General features: G+C 48.9%; 1 protein-coding gene across 5 annotated transcripts in view; it reads right to left on the bottom strand.

Annotated features, from left to right (window-relative positions):
- SPTBN1 (spectrin beta, non-erythrocytic 1) overlaps positions 1 to 22,463 on the bottom strand; it is a 197,269-nt gene that overhangs the window by 55,440 nt on the left and 119,366 nt on the right. For all 5 annotated transcript variants that reach the window (XM_067705053.1, XM_067705052.1, XM_067705054.1 and 2 more), the window contains 2 exons: positions 13,537 to 13,688; positions 1,871 to 2,044 (listed from right to left, as the gene is read on the bottom strand). In XM_067705053.1, coding sequence (XP_067561154.1) covers positions 1,871 to 2,044; positions 13,537 to 13,688 — 326 coding nt within the window. The remainder of the gene's footprint in view (positions 1 to 1,870; positions 2,045 to 13,536; positions 13,689 to 22,463) is intronic.

Consider the following 22,463-nt stretch of genomic DNA (forward strand, 5'->3'; position numbering starts at 1 on the left):
GCTTCACAGAGGACGCAGAATGTGAGCTGGGCCTTGGCTGGTGCAGAATCGATACATGTTTGTGGAGCGGGGGATGATTTGATAAAACTGCTGTGGGAGGCGGGGTCATGTCAGACACCAACCCTGCAGGCCATGCAGTGACATCAGCCTCAAAGGAAAGGGAGAAACTACGTATCAGCATTTACAGGTTCAAGCACAGAAAAAGGCAAGCTGGCAGGAAGCTAATTAGTCAATGATGCAACCCAATTCATGCCGAGAATCCTGGAAAGGGCTGTGTGTGCCAGCTCCCCGTCATGGGCACAAGACCCGCTGTCAAGAGAGGCCACTGTCAGGATGCCCTTCCACGCTCTGATTACTACAGGCCAAAGGCAAGAGAAATAGGACTTTTTACTCTACAGAACTGAGGCGATGCTCCAGGAGAGTCCTGTTGGCCTAAGGCCCAGAGCAATAGTTAGTGAACACAATGGTATTCACTCTGTTTTCAAATCATTCAGGAACTAAATGACAGAAACGTGCAGAAGAGTTCTGTGTGCAAAATAAAGTCACTGATTGTTGCAATTAAATCTCCACTAACATGTCACCTTCACAGTGGTTCCCAGCCTCAGACCTATTTAATTAGAAGCGCTGGGGCTGGGACCAGGGAACCTGAATGAGTAAACGGCTTTCCCAAGGCAGGTCCAGGCTTAGGAACCCCCCATGCAGGGAGTGTCTCTGTACAGCTCTGCTTTGGTCCCCTACCCCCTCCCTACTCCCACATACCCACCCAGACCACTAAACTAGAGCTGCCCGATCCCGAGGGGAGCACAAGGGAAATGATTGGTTAGAGGTTGATTTCGGCGTTTTAGTAAGAATACAAAGAGAGCTATAATTTGATTTCTGACATGACCCTTTGTTGGTGAGATTTTTATTTACCTAGGGGAAAAAAAAAATCAATCAAACTTCATCAAAGGGGCTTAACAGGAAGGGAAGACACAGAGAACACAGCCACGGTGGAGACAGGACGGTTCGGACTTTTGTCTGCAGAGTAACCTGACACTATGGTAAGAAGTGTTTCCTGAATTTCAGATTTTAACTGAAAAGCAGGAGCATGAAGCAACAGCCTGGAGAAAGAACCAGGAATCAGGCCGGAGCTGCTTCACAGACAAGAAAGGCTGCGCTCTCTTCCAAGGGGCCGGAAGCATGAGCAGCAGCCCTGACTGGCTGTGTGATCCCTGGCAAGGCTCCTCCCTTCCCTCAGAAAGTGAAGGAATTGGACAAAATGACCTTGAGAGGACCTTCTGGCTTACAGTATTTCTATACTTAGAACCTTTCGCTCGGGTATAACAAACCCATAAAATCGTCACCAAGTCAAACAAGCATAAGGCTCTTTTGCACACCCCCCTGAAAACTGCTTCCTCACATCCAAAGGAGAAGGAGAAGGTGAAAACAGAGCCCACACATGTGTCACGATCCTAAGCAGCTTCGCCGAAAGATATTCTATGACGCATGCCACAACCTGGCGAAGTTCAAACAGCCCGGTGGTAGTCACCTAGCATCGACCACATCCTTACACCTCTGCTCCTGAGAGCTGAGCAGCAGACACCAGACGTTTACAGTAGGTGTCGGTGAAGTGGTGGGCCGAGACGCAGCCCAGGAAACCCTCTTATTTGCCAGGAGAGTCAAGACTTTCAGGGGCTGGCAGAACTGAAGGAGGATGTGATTAGCTGCCACATGCCTACAGGGCAGCCAAATGTGACCCGCCGCTCTGCACACCTGACTCTGAGATGACATTTCAACCTGGTCTTCCTAGTCCCTCTGGAATGGGGGGGCCAGTTTCACAGGGATGCTCACCTCCAGGAGGGAGGCCGAATCGCCGGGCCAAGTCCCTTACCTGGAAGCGCAGGATGATGGTCCAGATAAGGCCGAGGGTCAGCCGGTGGTTCCCATCCACGATGTCGTGGGACCCCATGTTCTCAAGATGGACTCTCTGCTCCTTCAGGAACTGAAGGGCCTTGTCCACGTTCTCCAGACAGTGGATGCGCATTCGTCCCTTGGTGGGTTTAGGCTAAAACAGATGAGCAGAAGGTGGAAACACATCATCCAAGAGGGCAGAAACCAGCTCAGAACTACAGCCCAGAAAGTGCACACGTGCCCATGCATGCAGCGCTTTCCGACCCATACCAAAACGTTAAAAAAACGTGCTCATTCAGTCCAAGGACAGAGTTTATCTAACAGCCTTAGAAAAGTTTACTTAAGGGATGGTAACCGATCACTCTTCAGAGGTTTTTGTTTAATCACGGAAGTGACACAATTTACAAATGAGCACAGAAGCTGGAAGCTTAGAGAAAAAGGAACCCAATTTTCATAAAGAATTTCAGAGCTACTACTGCCACCCATATAATTTTTGCAGATGCACAGAGAAACACCTCTGAGGATTTTCTAGCTGCTTTAAACGTAAAAACAGGCTTGCCACCTGCTGGTTCGGGTTGTTTCCCAAGGTTGGCTCAAAATGAAAAAGGGGGGACACTCCACCAAATCCGCAGAATTTTCAAGTGCTGGTTTTGTGAGGGTGATGGAGGGGGGTTGAGTAAAAGGGTGTGACTTACTGGAAAGAAAGGATAAAGTAAGAAGAATATGAGAGTAGTCTAATTTGACTACCTCAAATGTCTATTCCTTTTAATCAGTTATATCTAAATCAAAAAAAGGCGTTTTCAAGGTGAGCATTTTAAATAAACAAAGCAATAGGTAAAGATACACACACACACACACACACACACACACACACACACTCGAAATTTTCAACGGGTCTCTATCATCTCCTGTGTCAAGAACAAGCTCATGCCTCCATCGCCCGCCTCCATCCTTCCCACCCTCCTCTCTATCGCCCGTTACTCCCCCTTCTAGCTGAGGGTGCACCTCCGGCTGATCTCATTACTCCACAAAGCTGCCACCAGGTTGCCCACACCCCCCTGGCCAGAAGATGAACCTGGCCTGGCTGCCATCCTACCTCCTCAGCCAACTCATTGTAACCCACCCACCTTTCAAGGTTCAGGTCAAGGTACATCTTTCCTTCTAGGCGTCATTTCCAACCATTCCAGTTCTCACAGGTCTCCCCTTCCCCCCCAAACGTATACATCTGTGGTCTCTGTCTGGACCACAGAGTTCAGGAACTAATCACATATCTTATATTTTTGCTGTTATTTCATGTGTGTTGTTCTTATTACTTCCAACTTGACTACTGGCTTGAGAGCAGGGATAATGCTTTATATTCCTGCTATATTCTCGGTGGCCTCTGGTTCGGTTCAGAGCCCAAGGCCTACATGGAGTGACCTGAACGCCCACAGATGGACTGGGCAACGGTGTGTGCTATGAGCCGGCCTCACAGAGGAAAGGCAGCCCGGTGTGCAGCAACCTGAGCACACGCAGGTGTGGGCGTGGCTAGTCCTACGGTAAGGTCTTGCCTGCTTCCCACTTTACCCTCTGTAGCCGAGATCCTCAGTTAAGTGCTAGACGGAAAACATTTAAAGAGAAGATAACTTGGCTAACAAGTGACCACTTTAAGTACCCAGTCTCAGATTACGTTATTTTTTTCCTTGACTTTCTCTTCTACAAGAAAGGACTGGCAAGCATACAAGAATGTGCCTTGACCCCGAGGAAATAAGATTATGGCCAGAGGCCTTACCACAAGTGGCAGATTTTTTCAAATAATAGCAATGGAAAAAGAAATGTCTCTAAAAGTCAAGCTTTTCATGCTCCAGTCGGCCCTCCGCACCCGCGGCAAGTCCTGGAACCAATCCGTCTTCGGGCATCGAGGGAAGTCTGCACTGTAAGAGTTTACTTACAACCTCCCCCAACCCCCACCCCCCGCAAAAAGGCATCGTCTCTCAGAAACGTCACAACTAATACATTTCAGGTATGTCAGAAATGCTAGGATTTGTTATTCATGTTAGGTCAAGTGATAACATTACATCAAAATCAAGCAATATGGCGAGGTAAGAAAAAGGCCAGATATTTAAAACAGAAAGCGGTGGACTCCATCTAAGATTCCGTGAGCGACTGCGTAGACACAGCCTGAGGCCGACACTGGAGCCCCCTTCTTCCAAGGCGCGCCCAGCAGCCTCCTCCCATGGGTCCCCTCCTAACAGGGGAGATGGCCCTGATGGAGGGGGGTGTGCCCAGAGCCCTCAGGGGAGAAGTCCCCGGACTCGGCACCTGGTTCTCGCGGGCCAGCTTTCGGTTCTCATTTTCTCTGGATCGGCGGTCATTTCTTGAGGTTGACAAAGTGACCACCCACAGCGGTTCCTTCTTCTTGTGTCCAGGTGGCTCCTGCTGAAACTCTGTTCAGAGTCGAGGGGTGGGGATTAACTGCCTCTAAGGAAGCATGTGAATTCTGGGGCAGGGGCTCCTGACATTTCTCATTGCTCTACAGAGGCTTCTTCCTCTTGTCTCTTTAATGCCTGTGCCCTGACCAGCGAGCCTGTGACCAAACAGCGTGTGTCAGGCACCATACGCCCAGGACTGCAGAGCAACAGGGATGGAAGCGTTCTCCTAATGGCAGCAGGTATCTGCGAGGCCAGAAAGGGTTTTGTCCTAACTGAGTGTGAGAGGAACAGTGTGGATGGAATTAGAATTGGTAAAGTTAATTTGAGTACCAGGACCCACAAAAGAGAGGCCACCCCAGGGGCTCGGCCCACGTCACAAACCTAAGTCAGACTGCCCTTGAGGGAAACAGCTGTCAAGGAGCCCCAACACACACCCATCACAGTCCTCCAGCTCACCGCGTCCCAGAAAACAGGACCCGCTCGCCTCCCAAGGAAACCTCCAACCTCCTAGCCAGTCACGCCCTGTTCCCGCGCTGCCCCTTTTCTAACCTCTCGCCCCAAATCCCTAGGGAAGCATGCTCCACCACTTGTGAGGCACTGCACGCCTCTGTCCACGGACTGTGTCCCCTTGAATAAAGGACATCAAACTCTTCACTAAATTGTTTAGTTCTGTCATCTGACAGAAGGGCCTGAGCAACAGGAGAACAAGGAATAGGCTGGGGGCTGCCAGGACCTTCCCAGGTTGCAGCAGGCATAACTCTACAGTTGGTCCTCGTAGACTTTATCTTGAAAAACTCAACTTCAAACGCACGTGAGACACCGCTCAAGCCTCTGTTCTCTCGTTACCAAATCCCAGCCGACTGTGTGTTCATTTCCACATGAGTATGGGGTGCAAGGGTGTGGGAGGGGGAGGGCTGTGAGAGGGGTCCAAACGCTGTCCTGCAGGCTGGAAAAGCCCAACGCCACGTGGCAGGGGCGCCGTGCTGATGCTGACTGGCCATGCCAGGTGGGATCTGAGGATGGTTCACCCCAGACCTGGACACAACGTTAAGTCCCCTCCAGCACCAGCCATCAGAAACACTAGTGCATGGGAACACAAAGGAAGGAACTAAAATAAAAACAGCAAAGAAACATCTCTGGGTAAATGATCAGACTTTTCAAATGGTTAAAAAACAAACCTCACCAATTTCCAAAAGTCAGAGGAAATGGCAAGCTTTCAGGAGACCCCTCACCCCACTTGGGTTTTTTTGGCAATTCTCCCAAAAATCAAACCAAGATTTGGGGGGATGATACTCTGCTCTTCTCCCCCTAAAGTTTTTTTATTTTTAATTTTCCTACTGCTCCCGGCCTTTATATCTTTTAAAACATAAAACGTGAACAAACTGGATCTCTGCATATACTTTTGTTGGGCAATTCAGTGTAGAAGATGACGTTAATGTTAAAATGCCCACATTTAAGTTACAATTTCCCCACTTTCTAGCAAATCAGTGCCTTACTTCTCAAATGTCTGTTTATCCATAACATGGGGATAATATGAATAATTATCTCAAAGGGCCGCTACATAAATGAAATGGTGAACTAATGATTATGGTGTTCTCAAAGCCACAAAGTGTGTCTACCAACAGGGGTGCCTCAAGGATTTTCCTCCCAACGATTCTACTTAAGAGGGGGCTCCCCCTCTCCATGCCACTTGGGCTTCAAACTGTTTAGAAATAGGGCTTCCCTGGTGGCGCAGTGGTTGAGAGTCCGCCTGCCGATGCAGAGGACACGGGTTCGTGCCCCGGTCCGGGAGGAGCCCACATGCCGCGGAGCGGCTGGGCCCGTGAGCCGTGGTCGCTGAGCCTGCGCGTCCGGAGCCTGTGCTCTGCAATGGGAAAGGCCACAACAGTGAGAGGCCCGCGTATCGCAAAAAAAAAAAAACAACAAAAAAAAACTGTTTAGAAATAACACACCTCTCTGTTAGACAACAGGAAATGTTCAGGGTCTAGATAGAACTCTCCCACTGAGAGGCAGAGAAGTTGGTATACGTCAGCTGAAAGGCAAATTTAATACCAGAAGGGAATGTGCCCCCAAATAATGGTAATGGTATTACTCTTCTAATCCTGACACCCCAAATTAAACTCTGGACAGAAATAAAAGGAAAAGGTGGTAGAGAAAATTTATGACTGGCTGGTGCCTGGAGGGAGGGGAGATAGGAGGAGAGAGCAGAAAGGATGTGAAAACACCCAAACCTCAACACTTAAGGCCTCTATACACAGTAAGACCTCTATGACTCAGAGCTTACTAGGAAACAAGGCTGGAAAGCATGATTTACAGAGATATTTTAAACATTACTGTTATGCTGCACAGCTAGTAATTCAAACTAGGCTAAATGTTGTGCAGTGAAAGTTGCTTCACTGCCTCACTATACCTCTCCTCTCTCTGTTTTTCAAACACTTTCCCACATTTCATCTCAATTGAAGCTCACTCATCTTCGGTGGCATATTAACCCCTTTTTAAGCCAAAAGAATAAACCAGACGTGGCGTGATTAGATGATGCACGGGCAGCACAAGGAGGGGGAGTAAGAATCAAGACTAAAACTCAAGAATACCAACTCCTGGAACTCATGTTGTATCTGCTTCAGAGAGGGCTTCCGAAGTGTTTTAAGGCACGGTACCTCGGCAAGTTTAGGGGGCAATCACTACAGGGAATTTATTTTAGAAGGGTTAATGACTGCACAGAACTATATACACTGAAACACACTGGGTCATCTAAATGGCAAAACTCCCAAGATCTAAAAATTCTTAGCTGCCATTTCCTGTGCCACTATGTTAACCTGTTAGGTGGTTTACATTTAGTCCTCACACTAACACTGCACAGCAATAATTATTACTATTCTTGTCATTTTGCAGATGAGAACATGCCGGTTTAGAGGGGTGAGGTGATGGCGCACGGCTGGCTGGTGTGCGGTGAGCCGGGATTCCAGAGCGCGTCCTCTTCCTGCTACACCGGGAACCGAGGGCAGTACACACACGTCTACGTGAAAGGAAATTACGAGGCTGGGTTCCCATCTGGCAGACAGTTTTCCCTTTTTTTTAAAAGAGCTATTTTTATTTTACTCAACTTCCATCTTCTCAAGAGGAAGAAGAGATAACAATGGAGAGAACAGAACACAGTGCACCTGGGGGAGGGGTGCGTCGCTCAGGGATAAACACAAGCCACGCCCCGAGAGTGGCTCGCTCTGCCAAGAAGAGGAACCTTCCCTGTCTCATCTCCACAAATTACTGTCAAGTTCCTAGTGCGACACAGGTCCGTTCCCACGGCAACATGCGCATTTCTGTCCTCTGGGTCCTTTCCGATGGGGCAGTTTGAGATGCCACTTGGGAGGCAAAGATCAATACCAGACTCGTGTGCAACTCAAGCAAGGGGGGCTCTGCAGGCGTGGGCTCCTCTGAGGAAATGCCAATTTTTACGGATCCTCCTTCAAATCAATCTAACAAGTGTCCCTGCTCTTCCGCACCAGGGCCTGTGGGCCTGTGTTTTGCGGGTGCTTTTCCTGTTTCCCCTTCCCAAGGTCCCTTCTAGTCCCAAATCTTTTATCAACCACAGCTCTAACCCATCTGGGCCTTACTCCAGACCCATCTTCTTTCCAACTCCAAAGGAGGAGTGGGAATTACAGGGCTAACTAACCAACCTCCAGAAACTGACAATATAATCCTGATTGCTTATTAGAGCAGCTAGTCCAAGCCCTGCCCCTGAGAAGCGGTGTGGTCCTGGGCAAATTCGCCAAGTGGGCCCAAGGCCCTTAGAAAGGAAGGAGGGAGTTGGATGCTGCCTCACCCCCACGCCCCCCCATGGCTCTGCCCCGACTGTCGCTCAGCCTGGAGTCTGGATCAATTACACGCTGTGGGGCATCAGGATTTGCAGAACTGTGGAGTACTCACGATGGCAGGCTTTTTGTCAGAGTCTAGAGATGGAAAAGAAAAAGCAAATGTTTCCTGGAGCCATTTTTAGCCTCCTTGAATAGAAGAGGAAGACATAAGGGAGGATTCCTGGCAGGGTATTTTGGGGGGACCCTGGGGAGCTGGGCCACTTTTCTACCCTGGTAAGCCCCACTCCTTCTGATTTTCTTCATGGGTATCCAAAGCCACCCTGAAGCCACCTGGAGCAACAGCTCTCCAAGGGTTGCAGGGTAGACAGAACACCAATCCTGGGAACTCGGAGAGGCCGACTGCCATATGCCAGCTGGATGGCCTTGATGGCCTACAGGACCTATGAAATAAAGGGATCTAACTTAGTGGCCACTCAAGTCCCTTCCAGCTATGAAATACAACCTATGTGTTGCAGGGTGAAAGACTCACTAGCATGCCAGGTGAATTCTAAAGTGCCTCCTGATCTCTCGTTTAGGTGAAGAAGAAATAGAGAAAAGACACTACTGGTCTCAGTATATCAGAGCAATGGATACTTGCTTATATTTTTGTCTTTTAATAAAAAATCAGTGTTTGCTACACACACACACACACACACGCCTCTACTTAATACAGAGGGTAGGATGGGATAGGGATTTGGGGATAGGAACTCCAAAATCTCCTCTGATACAACAGCCAAACTCATTTCACATTATGTCCCCAAACACCTCCCTACATATCACACTTTGAGCTTTAAGAATAGTATAAACGATTCTTGCCCAATTAAAATTAAACAGGAAACAACATACTTTGTTCCATTAATTCCTGCCCGTCTCCTTCCTGTTTGGGACCCACCCCCAAGGAGAATCTTCTCCTTTAGCAGGGCTCAATGAGAAAGGAGGGGACCAACAGACAGGAGAGTAGGCTGCAGTCCAAGTTATATTCCTCAGTAGTGATACTGGCCTTGGGCGAGGCCCTGGTCATTCACTGCCTGTTTCTCCTATAAAGTGTAAGTTGTCCCCGTGATTAGACTGTGAGAACTAAACACATTATGCGTGTGACAGAAAACACTAAAAGTGACTGACCATCATCACTCCTTCCAAAAACAAACTCCAATTCAGCCAGGATGCTTTCCCTACGCCTGTTCCCTCCTGCCACCCACCCCCAAGCGCTCTCTTCACTCTTCCTCACGGCTGACACGCGGCCCCTCCTTGACACCCCATCCAGAAGGCCCGTTTCCCCTTCTGAACTCTAGGGCTTTGGAGCCATTCATTCAGTACTTTATCACATGGTATTACTATTACCTGTTACTATTAATTCACTTTTAGTATTTGTGCAACTAGACCTGAATTTAACAGGGGCATTCTTCTGTGTCTGGTTGTTTAGAACAAAAGCAAATTCTCCCACACAAGAGACATTACAAACAACAGGAAGGTTCTGTGGCCAGTTCATAAAACCCCGTTTCTACAACAATACATGCCAGCATGTTCTCCTAACAAAGGCTCTAGGTAAAACGCACTCAGGGTAGTTCAACGTAGGATTTACTTAAGGCTTAGCAAATCTCATGGTAAATCTATCGTCTCCACCTAGCTCAGCCTGTTTTGGAATTAACGGTGGTAAAAAAAAAAAAAAAAAAAAAAAATCCTCTTTTTGTTGCACTGTCTTCTTTGAGATTGATTAACAGAATAAGAAGACAGAATATCAGGAAAACATCAAGCAACCCCAAATTAGTGATACCTGCTATTGGAAATGGCAGGGGCTGGGGGGAGGGTAGAAGTGTTCGGAAAACCTTGTCCTCTCGGTCAGAGGCGAGGGCTCGGTCTGGCAGGAGCAAGGCAGGAAACTGTCTTATTCAGACCCATCCTTCATGCTGAGGCCCACAGAGGGAAGGGGGCAGGCACTGGCCAACTTCGAACCTGGATGAGGAGCCGTGGGCTCCACTTCACCCCCGAAGTCCAGAGGCCCCACTCCCTCCAAATGTCAGTGGGTTGTGCAGGACTTTACCCCTCAAGTCCCGTTTCTCATCTGGCCCTGGGGCCTAGGACAAAGGGACCAGCACAGTGACCGCTTTTACCTGGTCAGTTGATGCGGTAAAGGGTAGTCTATATTCTTTTTTCTTCTTCTTTTTTTTTTTTTTTTGCGGTACGCGGGCCTCTCACTGTTGTGGCCTCTCCCGTTGTGGAGCACAGGCTCGGACGCGCAGGCTCAGCGGCCATGGCTCACGGGCCCAGCCGCTCTGCGGCATGTGGGATCTTCCCGGACCGGGGCATGAACCCGTGTCCCCCGCATTGGCAGGCGGACTCTCAACCACTGCGCCACCAGGGAAGCCCCGGTCTATATTCTTTATGGAACTTTAAAGCAAGACATTTATGAACTTATAGTACATGGTAATTTCAGAGTAACACATTGGAAAGGAAAGGTTTTCTCTGTCATCAACCCAATCCCGATTAGCAGCAGCTTCCGGGCTCAGCCAAAGAGTTTCCTCACTGCTCCAGGATCTGACATACCTTGCGGCAAAGAGAGCGACAACTTCCGGACACAGATCCCGCCCAAGTCAGGACCAGACGTGAGGATTCCTGCTCTCTCATGTTCCCCAGTACATTGGAATCAAGTGCCTTGATAACCCAAAATGCCTACCCAAAACCTGCTCAAATCTAACTCAAATTTTATTAAGCCGAAATGCAGGGCGGGGTTAGGGTGGAATGCTCTGGATCATTAAGCTAATGTATTTCTTTGAACTTCACTCAGTAAAAATAAGACAAATTTCCCCCTCTGTAAAGAGGGGTGAGCTGCCTCCAAGAATCTATTAATAAAATAAATTTAGATACTGCAGTCCCTCAAACATTTATCTACTACCTACTGTCAAGCTGGTGGTAAATGCTGGCGCTGAAATGCCGATGGAGACATGGCTCCAGATGGAGTGCAAGTGTTTATGTGACCCAGGGCTTTGGATCACTGGTGCAGAAAGCCCAGCGCTGACTGAACGTTATCTGATGACACAACCGTTTAGCTGTGGACATTAATTTACCCAGGCCTGGAAGCGCTAGCAACCTCATTTGTTTTAGAATCTGAAGATGCAAGAATCCTTTGGGGCAAGCCCTCATGGATGGATGTCCTCTCCTGCAGGGAGGGTCTCTTAACGTTGAGTCCCTGGCAGCCTCTGCAGCCAACAGCAGAGTGTGGTCTGTGTCCCTTCCGGAAGGCTCCATGAACCAAATAAACCACGGGGCCAAAGAGGCCGAAAATCTCCAGAACAAATGAACAAGAGCTGTAGCTCACTCTATCTATGGTATCCTTACTTTTGGAGTAAGAAAGATTAATCAGACTGCCCAAAGTATAGTCACAAGTTGGCTGTGAGGAAAGGATAATAAAAGAAGTCAAGCCTCTTGGGGTTTTACAAAGTGGTAAGTCATGGCTAAACACAGCTTCTGCCACTGACTGCCTGAGAGGATGGAGATGGCAGCCCTCTCATGTTTCTCCATCTCTACTCTCCCAGGCCTCTGGGTCACTGCAAAAAAAAAAAAAAATATATATATATATATATATATATATATATATAAATAAATATACAGACCACTGGCAGCAAATAAACAGAGGAGTGGGAGGTATCTGCAAACAACCAAGAATTATGCTTTGCTGGTTGCTTTTTTTCTCCCTAATGCTTTTGCTGCCCTTTCCAGAATAAAGGGCAAAGGGTCTGATCCTGTTTATTATGTGGACATTATCAAGGACACAATCTCCTTGGTATGAAAGAATTATGGACCTTCCAGGGTGAACAATTTACTCCCCACAGCCCTGAAGACGGGACCCTGTTGGGACAAAAATTAATGTTCAAACTAATTTCTAGTTTCAGGTGACCTTTAATGATTTTTTTTTTTTTTTAGCTACTTTCAAAACATCATTCAAAAAAAAAATCAATAGACAATCATACTAGGTTAAACATTAAAAGGGAAAAAAATGTGGGGCGGTTGAGAAAGTCTGGTTACCAAAATTGTATTTAAAGATGAATATCACAATAATTCTGGCCTAGACTCACGTCAAAAAACAAAACAAAATGACCGGCCCTCCCCATGTGGATCCACTGCTCCCACTTCCACCTTACAAACCGCCTTCAGGGAGGCATCACAGTCGTGGAGGCAGAAGCCTCCTTTGTTTATCCAGTGTGTCTAGCTTGACCCACAGCCTCTCAAGAAGACGAGGCAACAAAACGTGCACGCTCAGGGAACAAAGAGCATGTGGACAAAAGGCACTGAGGATGAGACGGGGCTTCACTGTCTCTTAGAGGAGGCTGTTCTTGAACGGAGGGGCAGGGAAAGGGAAACCTGACTGTTCTTACCCGGGTTCAAAGGGGCCATTCTGTCTGTGGGCTAATGACAGGACAGGGTACAACTGCAGCCCCTTGCCTGTGGTCGGAGGTGTGTGGGTTGGTCTGCATGCAGACCCACCGCGGTTGTCAAGTTACAGGGTGGAGCTCGAGTTAAAAGTAAGGCTTTCTGGCAGCCCTGCCAACCACCAGCATCATGTTTTCCCGGTGATGTCACTGCAGATGTGGGCTCGATCCCTGGGCGTCAGCCTGCCTTTGGCTGGGCCCCCACCAGCACCTATGGAACTGCCTGTGCTCCGGCAGATGACAGCACCCATTTCCACACCAAGGCGAGACAAAACCTGTTGGGTCAGTTACAATGACTGGTTTAAGATTCCTCAGTTTAAGGTCCACAGACAAAAGCCACATCAGAGACAGCCACGGCAGCTCTGGGAAACAGAATGGGGAGAACGGTTTCAGTGGAGGCTGACAACTCCCCTGCCCAAAAAGGCTTGGAGGAATTCATCAAAGCTCCAAGTCTCCAAGGAGACACAGCACCAGCCCCTCCCTCCACCCTCAAAACAAAAAGTGTGCACGGAAGAAACCAAAAATACACCAGGGACCACTGAAGTCAGTTCCTGCCACCTTAAAACAGCAGCTCAGATTTTCCAGAGGATCAGTAAGACACAAATTTAAAATTACTCCGTGATCTCAAGGGATACAGGTACACCCTGGAGCCAGCACCCAAGGCCGGCCCTTAAATTCCCAGCACCATGCCCTGTTCAGCCAAGATCTTTCCGACCAAAGGCAGTGACCTTGCAAATAACCAGAACGAAGCCTCTTCATTACAGCTCAGGAAAACCACCCAGACTCAGAATGTCACCCTGGAGCTTCCCCCAGCGTACTCATCTCACTTATCAAGAGTCTCCTCCTCAAAAATATCAACCATTAACCGCAGAAATCAACAGGAGACAGGTCCACACGTGATTTTTCAAAAAAACATTTTCCCGCCCACAGCGCCCCACACTTCACATCCCCTCTTACCAGTCTCTCTCCGGAGAGGACCTCCAGCAGCTTGATGAGCATCCGTCCATCCCGGAGGTCAGTGTACAGGTCTGTGATCCGGCAGGACACCCGGGCGAGGTGGGAGTTGACCCACTTGGTGAAGGTCTTCTTCTGCACGGCTTCACGTTCATCTGCAAGCAGAGGAGAGCTCGCTTTACCACCAACCACAGCCTGGGCAGTGGTGGGCGTGTGCCAGCGGGGGCATGAGACCCTGGCCAAAGGAAGAAGAGCAAAAGTCAACTGTAATGAACCTTAGCTCCTCTAAAGCACGGTCAACAACTCGCGAACAGAGGAACCATACAATCCCTGAACGCTGGAGCCCCTGAAGCACAACCACCAGCAGAGCATCCTTTGCTCACACTCATCTCATTTCCTCCCACCTCTGCTGAAGAGGCAACACGACGGAGAAGGTCACGGTGGGGTCCTTTGCAGCCCTGCCCGATAGTATAATACTTGACTGGTAAAGTTTCTAACGTGGGTGTCAGCTATTATTCCTCCCCAGTGTGGGGGACGCACACAGTACACAGAAGGACCTGGGGCAGAAGAGCTCAGGAGACAGCCAGAAATTGCTTCCCTCAGGTACAAAGGATCAGGCAACACCTGATGAGATAAATTCACTCATGACCTTGATCTGCTGAGTGGGATGTTCAGTGAACAGCAGAGAAAATGGTGGGCAGCATAGCAGAGTACAAGGAGGCCTGGCCAGGCACCGGGAGAGCAGGGCCTGGGCCCGAGGTTGAGGTTTCGTCAAAAACGTGCTGAGACGCTGGGCTCAGTATCCCCTTCCGTAAAGTGAGTGGACGACTATCATCTCCAAACTTCAACCGTTCCTTGAAAAGGCAACGGCTGGTTTATGGTCCAAAGTGGGGTAGTTGCACGTCTAAATCATCCAGGAAACAGTATTAAGTTTTCCAAGCCTCAGGGATCAAGTTCTGTCCAATTCAAAGCACAAAACTCTAGACACATGTGCCTAGAACCGGCCCTTCACATTTCATACAAATAGGCTTCCCATCTTCTTGCCTCTGCAGAATGTTCTAAATGCAGGCTGTTGAAGGTCTTCAACAGGGATCCACCGAATGTGCCCTGGACCCACCGACTCACACTCCCTGACTGTCCTCTACTGAGCTACCCTTTGGTCACATACTCACCCCACTTCCAGTTCCATCAGCATAAATCTGTCCTAAAAAGGACCCAAGACTTCCTCCTTTCAGCGTTAGGCCCAAACCCACCAAGATGTTTATGAGCCAATCTACAAAAAAGGGAGCAGACTCCAACAACTTTTTGTGTATTTCAGCCACTGAGTGACAACTAAAAAGCCACCCTTGCTGATGGGGCACGAACTTGGTGGCCTGGGTGTACTGGGTTCCCAGGCTGGCCAGGGTATCCTGGGAATATCTGCCTGGAAGGCTCTGCTGAGGCCTCCACCCACCACAGAGAGGGAATGAGGCAGAGGCAACAAGAGATGAGCCTTTACCGCTGCCAACCTGGCAGGTGAGGCCACCGGGCCACCTGCCAAGACAGCCGCCCACCTTCGAAGCCAGCAGCTCCTCCTGGCCCAGCCTTCCCCTGAGGGAACAGCCCGCCGGAGGGAAAGAGGGCCTTGCCTTGCAACAAAGGCCAACTGAAAGCAAGGGATCAGAAAGGGCAGAATAGGGGGAACAAGGAAAAAGGCAGTGAGGGGCACAGTGCAGACTGAAAAACGACCTGCACCAATAACATCGTGATCGGTCGCAGAGAAAAGATCCCATGCATTATTCATCACACAATCATCATGATGGACGGTAACTTTATGACAGCGACACAGAAGCTGTATTTTTTGGCCGAAGGTTGGCTGTTTTGAAAGAGCAGGTCCAGAGCAGAGTACACAGAGACACATGAAGTTTCTCCTAGGGACAAGTCACAGATGGCGAGTAACTCGAGGTTCAGGTGCATTTAGGGTCAACTAATTTTTTTCTAAATTATAATATCTTTTGTGTGCTACCCAGTTGGAAATGTCTCTAATAAAGCCCTTGATGGGTATCCTAGGTTGTTATTAAAGGGTCTGGGGCTCCAAATCACTACCACACCCAGCCTATCACGGGAACAAGGTCCAAATGAAAACCTGCTTGGATTAAGTTATTTAAACAAGTACCAAATGTGTCCCCAGCCAACTGTCACTGCTTCGGGTGAATCTCACATTACAGAAACACCCCCGGCTTCTTTCAGGTTCTGAATTAACAGGTTCCTTTACGAGGAGATTCGAGGATCTCCTCCTAAAGACAGTGCGCTCCCACAGCACCCTGTCCTGAAGAGCTGGAGGCTAACTCCAACCCTCCTCCCCATGAAGACGCAAGCAAACAAAGAGGTTACGGGCGGAGCAGAGGGAACTGAGTGGAAATAGGACACGCTGAGGATCTGTGAGGGGACGGCTCCCCAAGGCTGCTGGGGTCCTCAGAACCTCCTGGAAGAAGGGAGGAAAGAAGAGAAGGAAGAGAAGTTCAAAACTAAACTTAAACAAGGAATGAGAGCTTGCTCTCCTGCTCCCCAGCTCTCTACTCTGCCCCCAGCCTCAGAAGCAGGCTCCAGGTAGCGTGAGCATGCTAGAAAAATCACGGAGGGCTCAAGTTCCTCGGGCTTACTGGAAAAGGCATGGAAGATTCCATCCAGGGACTGGACCAGAATCAACACCCTTACGACACACAAGGGGCAGGAAATGGGCTCAGTCAAGAGACACAAAGCCCGGCCAACTCAACGTGTCCTCTTACAATGGAGCACTTGGTGGACAACAAACACTTCTGAAACCGGAAGGAGGGAAAGGGAGGGAAAAAACCTACCCAGCGGGCCAGCTGAGGATGAGGCTGCCTGTCCTTGGGGACTCTGTCCTTTGTTCCACCCTTCCTGGGAAGGCGCAGTGACATCACCCCTGCCCTCCCAACCCAGGGAGGCCAGGCCAGACGCCTGCCCGAGGAGCTGGAGGCCCTTGACGCAGACAATGGAAGACAGTCCAGAGGCGTGTTCCCAACTTCAAGCTGCTGTCACTGTGCCCGAGCTATGTGAGGAGGTGGTGGGAGCAGCTGAGGGAAGAGCGCCCACTTCTAGTTCTACAAGTATGAGCAGCTCTGGGAGCCCTTACAGGCTCCACGTGATCGGGTTATTTAGACCAGTGGTTCCCAACTGGGGGCAATTCTGCTCCCCAGGGGACACTGGGCAATGTCTGGAGACATTTTTGATTGACTGTCACAAGTGGGGGGCAGGTGCCACGGGCACATAGTGGGTAGGAGCCAGGGATGCTGCCAAACACCCGACAGCGCAAAGGGCGGCCCCTCCAACAAAGGGTTATCCAGCCCCAGACGTCAGCAGTGCCTGCGCTGGGCTGGGAAACCCTGGTTGAGACGTCCTGGGCTGACGCCAACTGGAGTTTACATCAGGACACCGCGTTGGGGTACTGTACATTCATTCCTCCCTATGCCTGCACCAAAGGCTTTTTGATCCGGATGGTGTGCTAGTGGGCTGACGGCAGCAGAAACTCCCTGCCCTCAGGCCCACTCGATTCCACAAAGAGCTGGCTCCTTCCTTGCAAGGCGGAAGGACAACCGCAGGGGTGGGCTCCGTGTGACACGGGCGTTTCTGTCCCCCGTGCCATTTCTGTCCTCCTTTTCCCTTTCGGGGCCTTGTAGTGCTGTTAATCAAGCCAAAGCACGCCCGCATCTCCTCCCGAGAATTCACCTGGATGAGTCTGATGCTGTGGCAGGTTCCCACCCGTCTCTGCCCCAAACTCAGCAGCGGTGCCTCCAAGGAACAGGGACCCCACCGCTGCTCCCTGTGCGCACCCTTCAGCTGTACTTATGTGGAGGGACTCACCTAAAGCTTGCTCTGGCGTTCAATGCGAGGACATTGAAGCGCCCGGCGTGTTGTAACTCTCATACCTTGGTTCCCTCTCCCTTTGCCCAGCAAAGCAGCCCTTTCAACAACTCAAACTGTTCAAGACACTTACGAGGGATCATGGAATCATATCATCTCGGGGTGGAACAAGGCTTTACAAGTCATCGGAATCAACTTTCTTTCAAAAGCAAAACCTCCCTTCTACTGTACCTGGACCAGCTATTTTAAAATTCCAAAAAAGGAGGGGGGGGGATCTGTGTGTGTACACAGCAGGAGGTTAATAGTTGTATGGAAAGAAAACGACTTGTTCTTCCTTATTAAAATAATAATAGCACACACAGCGTACTTGCTACGTCCCTGGTACTGATCCGTGTGCTTTACACTCCTAACTGCTCCATTAGTTAGGATCTGTTAACTCTCCAGGGCAGGCTGGCTCCAAAGCCCAGGTTCTCAGTCACTATGCAATAATGTCTCTACCACAACATTAAAAAAAAAAAAAAAAGTTTCAATGACACAACATATAGAATCACCCGTAATCTCACCATCCTAACCCAAGTCTTTATTTTGTGAAAGGGTCCACTCCATCACTGGGTAGCTCCAATTGTTGGGATGCTGTCTCCATCGAGACGAGATCTGGCTCTGTGGCCTGCCGAGGAAGCTTGCTCCACCTTTGAAGCTACAGAGAATAGGTCTCCTCGCTCCTCCACGTAAAGGCCTTCAGGTGTGAACACTCCTCACCGACCCCTCTTTGCACGACTGTCACAATGTGGTGGGCAGCGTGGAATCCAAGATGGTACCTGAAGACACAGCCACCTTTTGGGGGCCTACCGATACAAGCCTACCTACTGCACACCTCACCGATACAAGCCAGGACTTGCAGCAGCCGTAGCAGCAGCAGTCCGGAGGCAACAAAAGTGGGGAATCACGTGAGGAAAGGGCAAAAAGAACCCAGCAGCCCTCTGCGGGAGGGAGCCTGGGGAGGCAGTCTGTGTGTCAGTGCAGGGGTGGTAGTCAGGAAGGGCTCTTAAAGCAGCTCTCAAAAATAAGTTTGCCAGAACCACAATTTCTACCAGAATGTCCGTGGAACCCCAAGAACCTAGGAACCAGCGCGGTTCCAAGTGTGAAGACCCAGCCAATGAAGTCTTCTTAGCTCCACAGCCTCAGACATGAACTAGCCAACCACCTGGTCAACGAGGACCACTGGGAAGCAAACAAGAAACCCAACCTTGAATGGGTGACAACATCTGCGTTGGCTTCTCCTTGGAAGGACTGAATTATAAATGGCTTTCTATTATGGTGCTCTTTCCCGAAAACAGAATTTTACAAGATGATGTGCCTGCAATGCACCATCATGCATCTGAAGAGCAATTTACACTTTCTCAAAGCTCACTAGATCTGCACACCAACCCCATCAGGGAGGTGGGACACCAGTGTGACCTCCAGCAGAGCCCAAGGCTTAGTGAGGCGGTGGGCTGCTCAGTGTCACCAGCCAGCAGTGACACTGGGAGTGCTGGCTGGATGTCTTTGGGTGTTGTTCTGTCTCTTCCACTGTTTAGGTTAAGCAGGATTAGGATCCTTTCCTCTGAGTATCTAGACTCACTGCCTTTTGTTTGTGACACATAACTTGAAATTTTCAGAAGACGTCTTACAGAAAGAGGAGGAGGTATTCAACAGAGAACCGTACTTGCTTAGTATCAACCAAAGGGCTGTGAATATCCTCTCCATCCTCCCCTTCTAGAAGCACATAATCAGCTTCCTTTCTTTTTAGGGAATGACTATGGTCAATATTGGAAGGCTGGAACACTTCAAAACTTCCTTACTCTGGAGAATTGGCTGTAACTGGAAAAATGAACATTGTGTTAGCATGAGTTAAGCTACAGGATATAGAAATAGCACTGATGAACAGAAGGGCATTGTGTTATGGAAATGATTGTACAGTATCTTTCTGCAACACCCTCTGTACAGAATGCTAAACATAACCACATTCACCATATGCCACAGCTCCAGCTATGGAAAGGGACGGGGGCCAGGGATGAAGAAAGGCCTGAAGGCATGTAACCATCTCTGGATGGAAAATAAGGGAAATACAGAAACGGGAACTGACCAATGACCCCATTTATTATTCCCTCAAAGACGGAATTTATACCTGGCGGAAGAGAGCAAATCTCCTTCTACTTTTCAAACAGTCTGAACCTGCTGACATAACCCAATAATGTTTTCTATCAGGATCTTCCTCAACTGTGCTAAGGTAAATGGCCTATCTTAAGTAAGGGCTGGCAATCCCTTACTTTTTTCTCCACATAAACACATAGCTAAATTAGGTACAGAGTTGGGTTCATAGAAGGAAAGGAGGTACAAGGATGGAAGCGGAAAAGACATCAAAAGGAGATGACAAAGCAAGTGTCCCATGAACACATCCCCACAAGTGGCTATTTAAATCAACAATATTCCAACATTTTACAGAGCGCATGCTGCATGCAGAACTCTCTATGTAAGACAAGCTCTCCTGCACTCAATGAACTAGAAGTCTAGCTGGGGAAACTTTCTACATGGAAAGTTAAAGAAATAACAAAAGATATTACAAAGCAGTACAGGATTAGGTGCCAAGAGAATGATTTCAACAATGTATTTTTGGGTGTTTGGAAGAAAAAACTCACTACAATTAGGATGGTTTCAGGTCCCGTCATCCAACAGTTACTAAAATCCCTGGCCTTGTGCCTTTCCCATTCTTACTCTGCTGAAATATCACTGCCATAGTCGTCCTCCCCCAAACAGTGGTTTTTCAAAGTTATACCACTGAACCAATACCTTCAAAGGACCCCAGCCATCTACAAGAGGGTCCAAATCTGAGCCTGGTGTTCAAGGTTCCTCAGCAGCCTCCTCCAGGGCACCTGCTATCGTCTGGGATCTTCCCTGACACCCACCCACCTCTGTGTTCCAATCCAACCCAACAGATCTTCTTATTCATCGTGTTCTCAACTCTCACCTTGCACATTCCTTCTTCCCACCTTTGCTTACACCATTCTCCTAATCTGGAACGTACTGTACTTGCTCTTCTTTCGCCCTTCTTTTAAGACCCAGGCCAAGAGTTGTTCTTCCAAGAGGATTTCACTTGGTGGAATGAGGTCTCTGTCCCTCTAATCTTTTTATTATGTATCCTGTGTCCTATCTCCTCAGCTAGCCTGTAACCGCCTCCAATTCTATATCCATTTAGGGCCTCAGCATGTGCCTGGGGACTGTGGGGCGGGGGGCGGGTGCACAACACAACACACGTTTGTTGAATGAATAAACAAACCTCCAGTGCCCAACAAACAGGCTCTCAATAAGTCTTGCTGCTGATGGTGGCCCCCATTGCTAACGAAGAAAGACGTTTTCCAAATCACAGAGACAGGCCCTAAGCAGTTAAACGTTATCACTGCATGTCACTAAAAACTTTTAACACCTGAACTGTAATTGCTCTTCAGGGTCTGATAAATGATAAAAATGCAATTTTGTGGTACTGTCTTTCAGATTCAACGGGGTCCAAAGCTAACCTGAAAAGTTTCACAAAATTTTGTTTGTTTTTATTTTGTTTTGGGGGCAATTGCCACCACAGGCCCATACAGTAAGAGTGAAGCTGCAAAACATATAAGGGTGTAATTATAACATTATTTTAACATGACCCAAACAAGCCAATAGTCACAAGACTTAATTTATTCTAATTTTAACAATTTATCCATTAAAGCTCGATTCTTGAGTTGTTAAAAAAAAAAAGAATTCTAATTCAAAACAAAAGAATACAGTAGGGTGGAGTCCCCATATGTGCCTTGGCTTGAAAAAATAAATACATCATTTCCCAAGAGCAACATGCAAAACACACAGAACAGGAAACCGGAAACAGGCAACTGGCTGTACTGATAATAGAGAATCAAACTGTTATCCTGAGGCAGCAAAAGGAAGGAAACTAATCTTTTGACTGAAGGCCCTGTGACGGATTAGTCTGGGGGCCTTTAATTTATGTTTGCTGATTTGTATATAAATAGAACTTGAGTTGAAATACTTTTCCTAACAGTTTAGCCAGCTTCATGGACAAAACACATGTAAACAGCTGTTCTAAATGCATGTGTAGCAAGTATGCAATTCTCTGCTAGTACTTAGCACTCTGATGTGCAGACTATAAAACAACCATGAACTCCCTGTAACCCGGCACCCACGGCTTACGTCAGCTGAGCAGGCCCGGCTCACAGCTTCCAGAGGGTCTTTCTTCTGAGCAGCACAGCCCCTGCTTTGCCAGTGTGGAAACCAAGGCACTGCTTGGGGAAGCTCTGGAGGAGAGCCTGCAGTGATGAACTGAGAAAGCAAGCCACGTTCCAGGGCCCCCGCCGCCCCTGCCACGGTTATCTCCTCAAGGTCACAAACCACCAACGCCGAGGCCGTGGAGGGGGTGTAGGTAACGACGGGGGCCAGCTCCCAAAGCACACGGAAGAGCAACAGCACTGAGCCCTCTGCGATGAGAACGAGGCTGAAGGAAGTAGCGCACAATGCCAAGACCAGGAGGGGAGACTAAGCGCCTTGAAACCCGGAGTCAGGACCTCAGGAAGAAATATTCAGAAACCGCCCGCTCCATTTGCCTGAAAATGGGTGGCATGCTTCAAAATGCCTTCACAGACAGGAAACCATGCCATGAGCCCGCTGCCCTGCTACTCTCCACCGCTGTGGCACAGGCCAGCAGGAACCAGCCTGAAAACGCAGCCAAGGAGAATCAGGAGGATGAAGGATGATGTCACTCCTCCTCTGCTCCTACGCACTGGTGGAGGCCGTCAGTTCTAACTAGACAAGGCCCAGAAAGGTTCTAGGGATTCTCCTGAGGGCGTACAGCCAGCAAAGGCCCACCCGGGAGCCGAACCCTGAAGGTTCCCGAAGCTCCTACGCACATCCCATCCCACAGTGCCTGCGGAATACAGGATGCCACCTCCCCACACAGCACAGAAATCACAGCCATCCATCTCAGCCCAGTTTCTTCATGACTGAAATTTAAAACAGGCATCAGCAAACTCGGGCGTTAC

The sequence above is a fragment of the Pseudorca crassidens genome, chromosome 14 (assembly GCF_039906515.1).
Source record: "Pseudorca crassidens isolate mPseCra1 chromosome 14, mPseCra1.hap1, whole genome shotgun sequence".
Taxonomy (NCBI): domain Eukaryota; kingdom Metazoa; phylum Chordata; class Mammalia; order Artiodactyla; family Delphinidae; genus Pseudorca; species Pseudorca crassidens.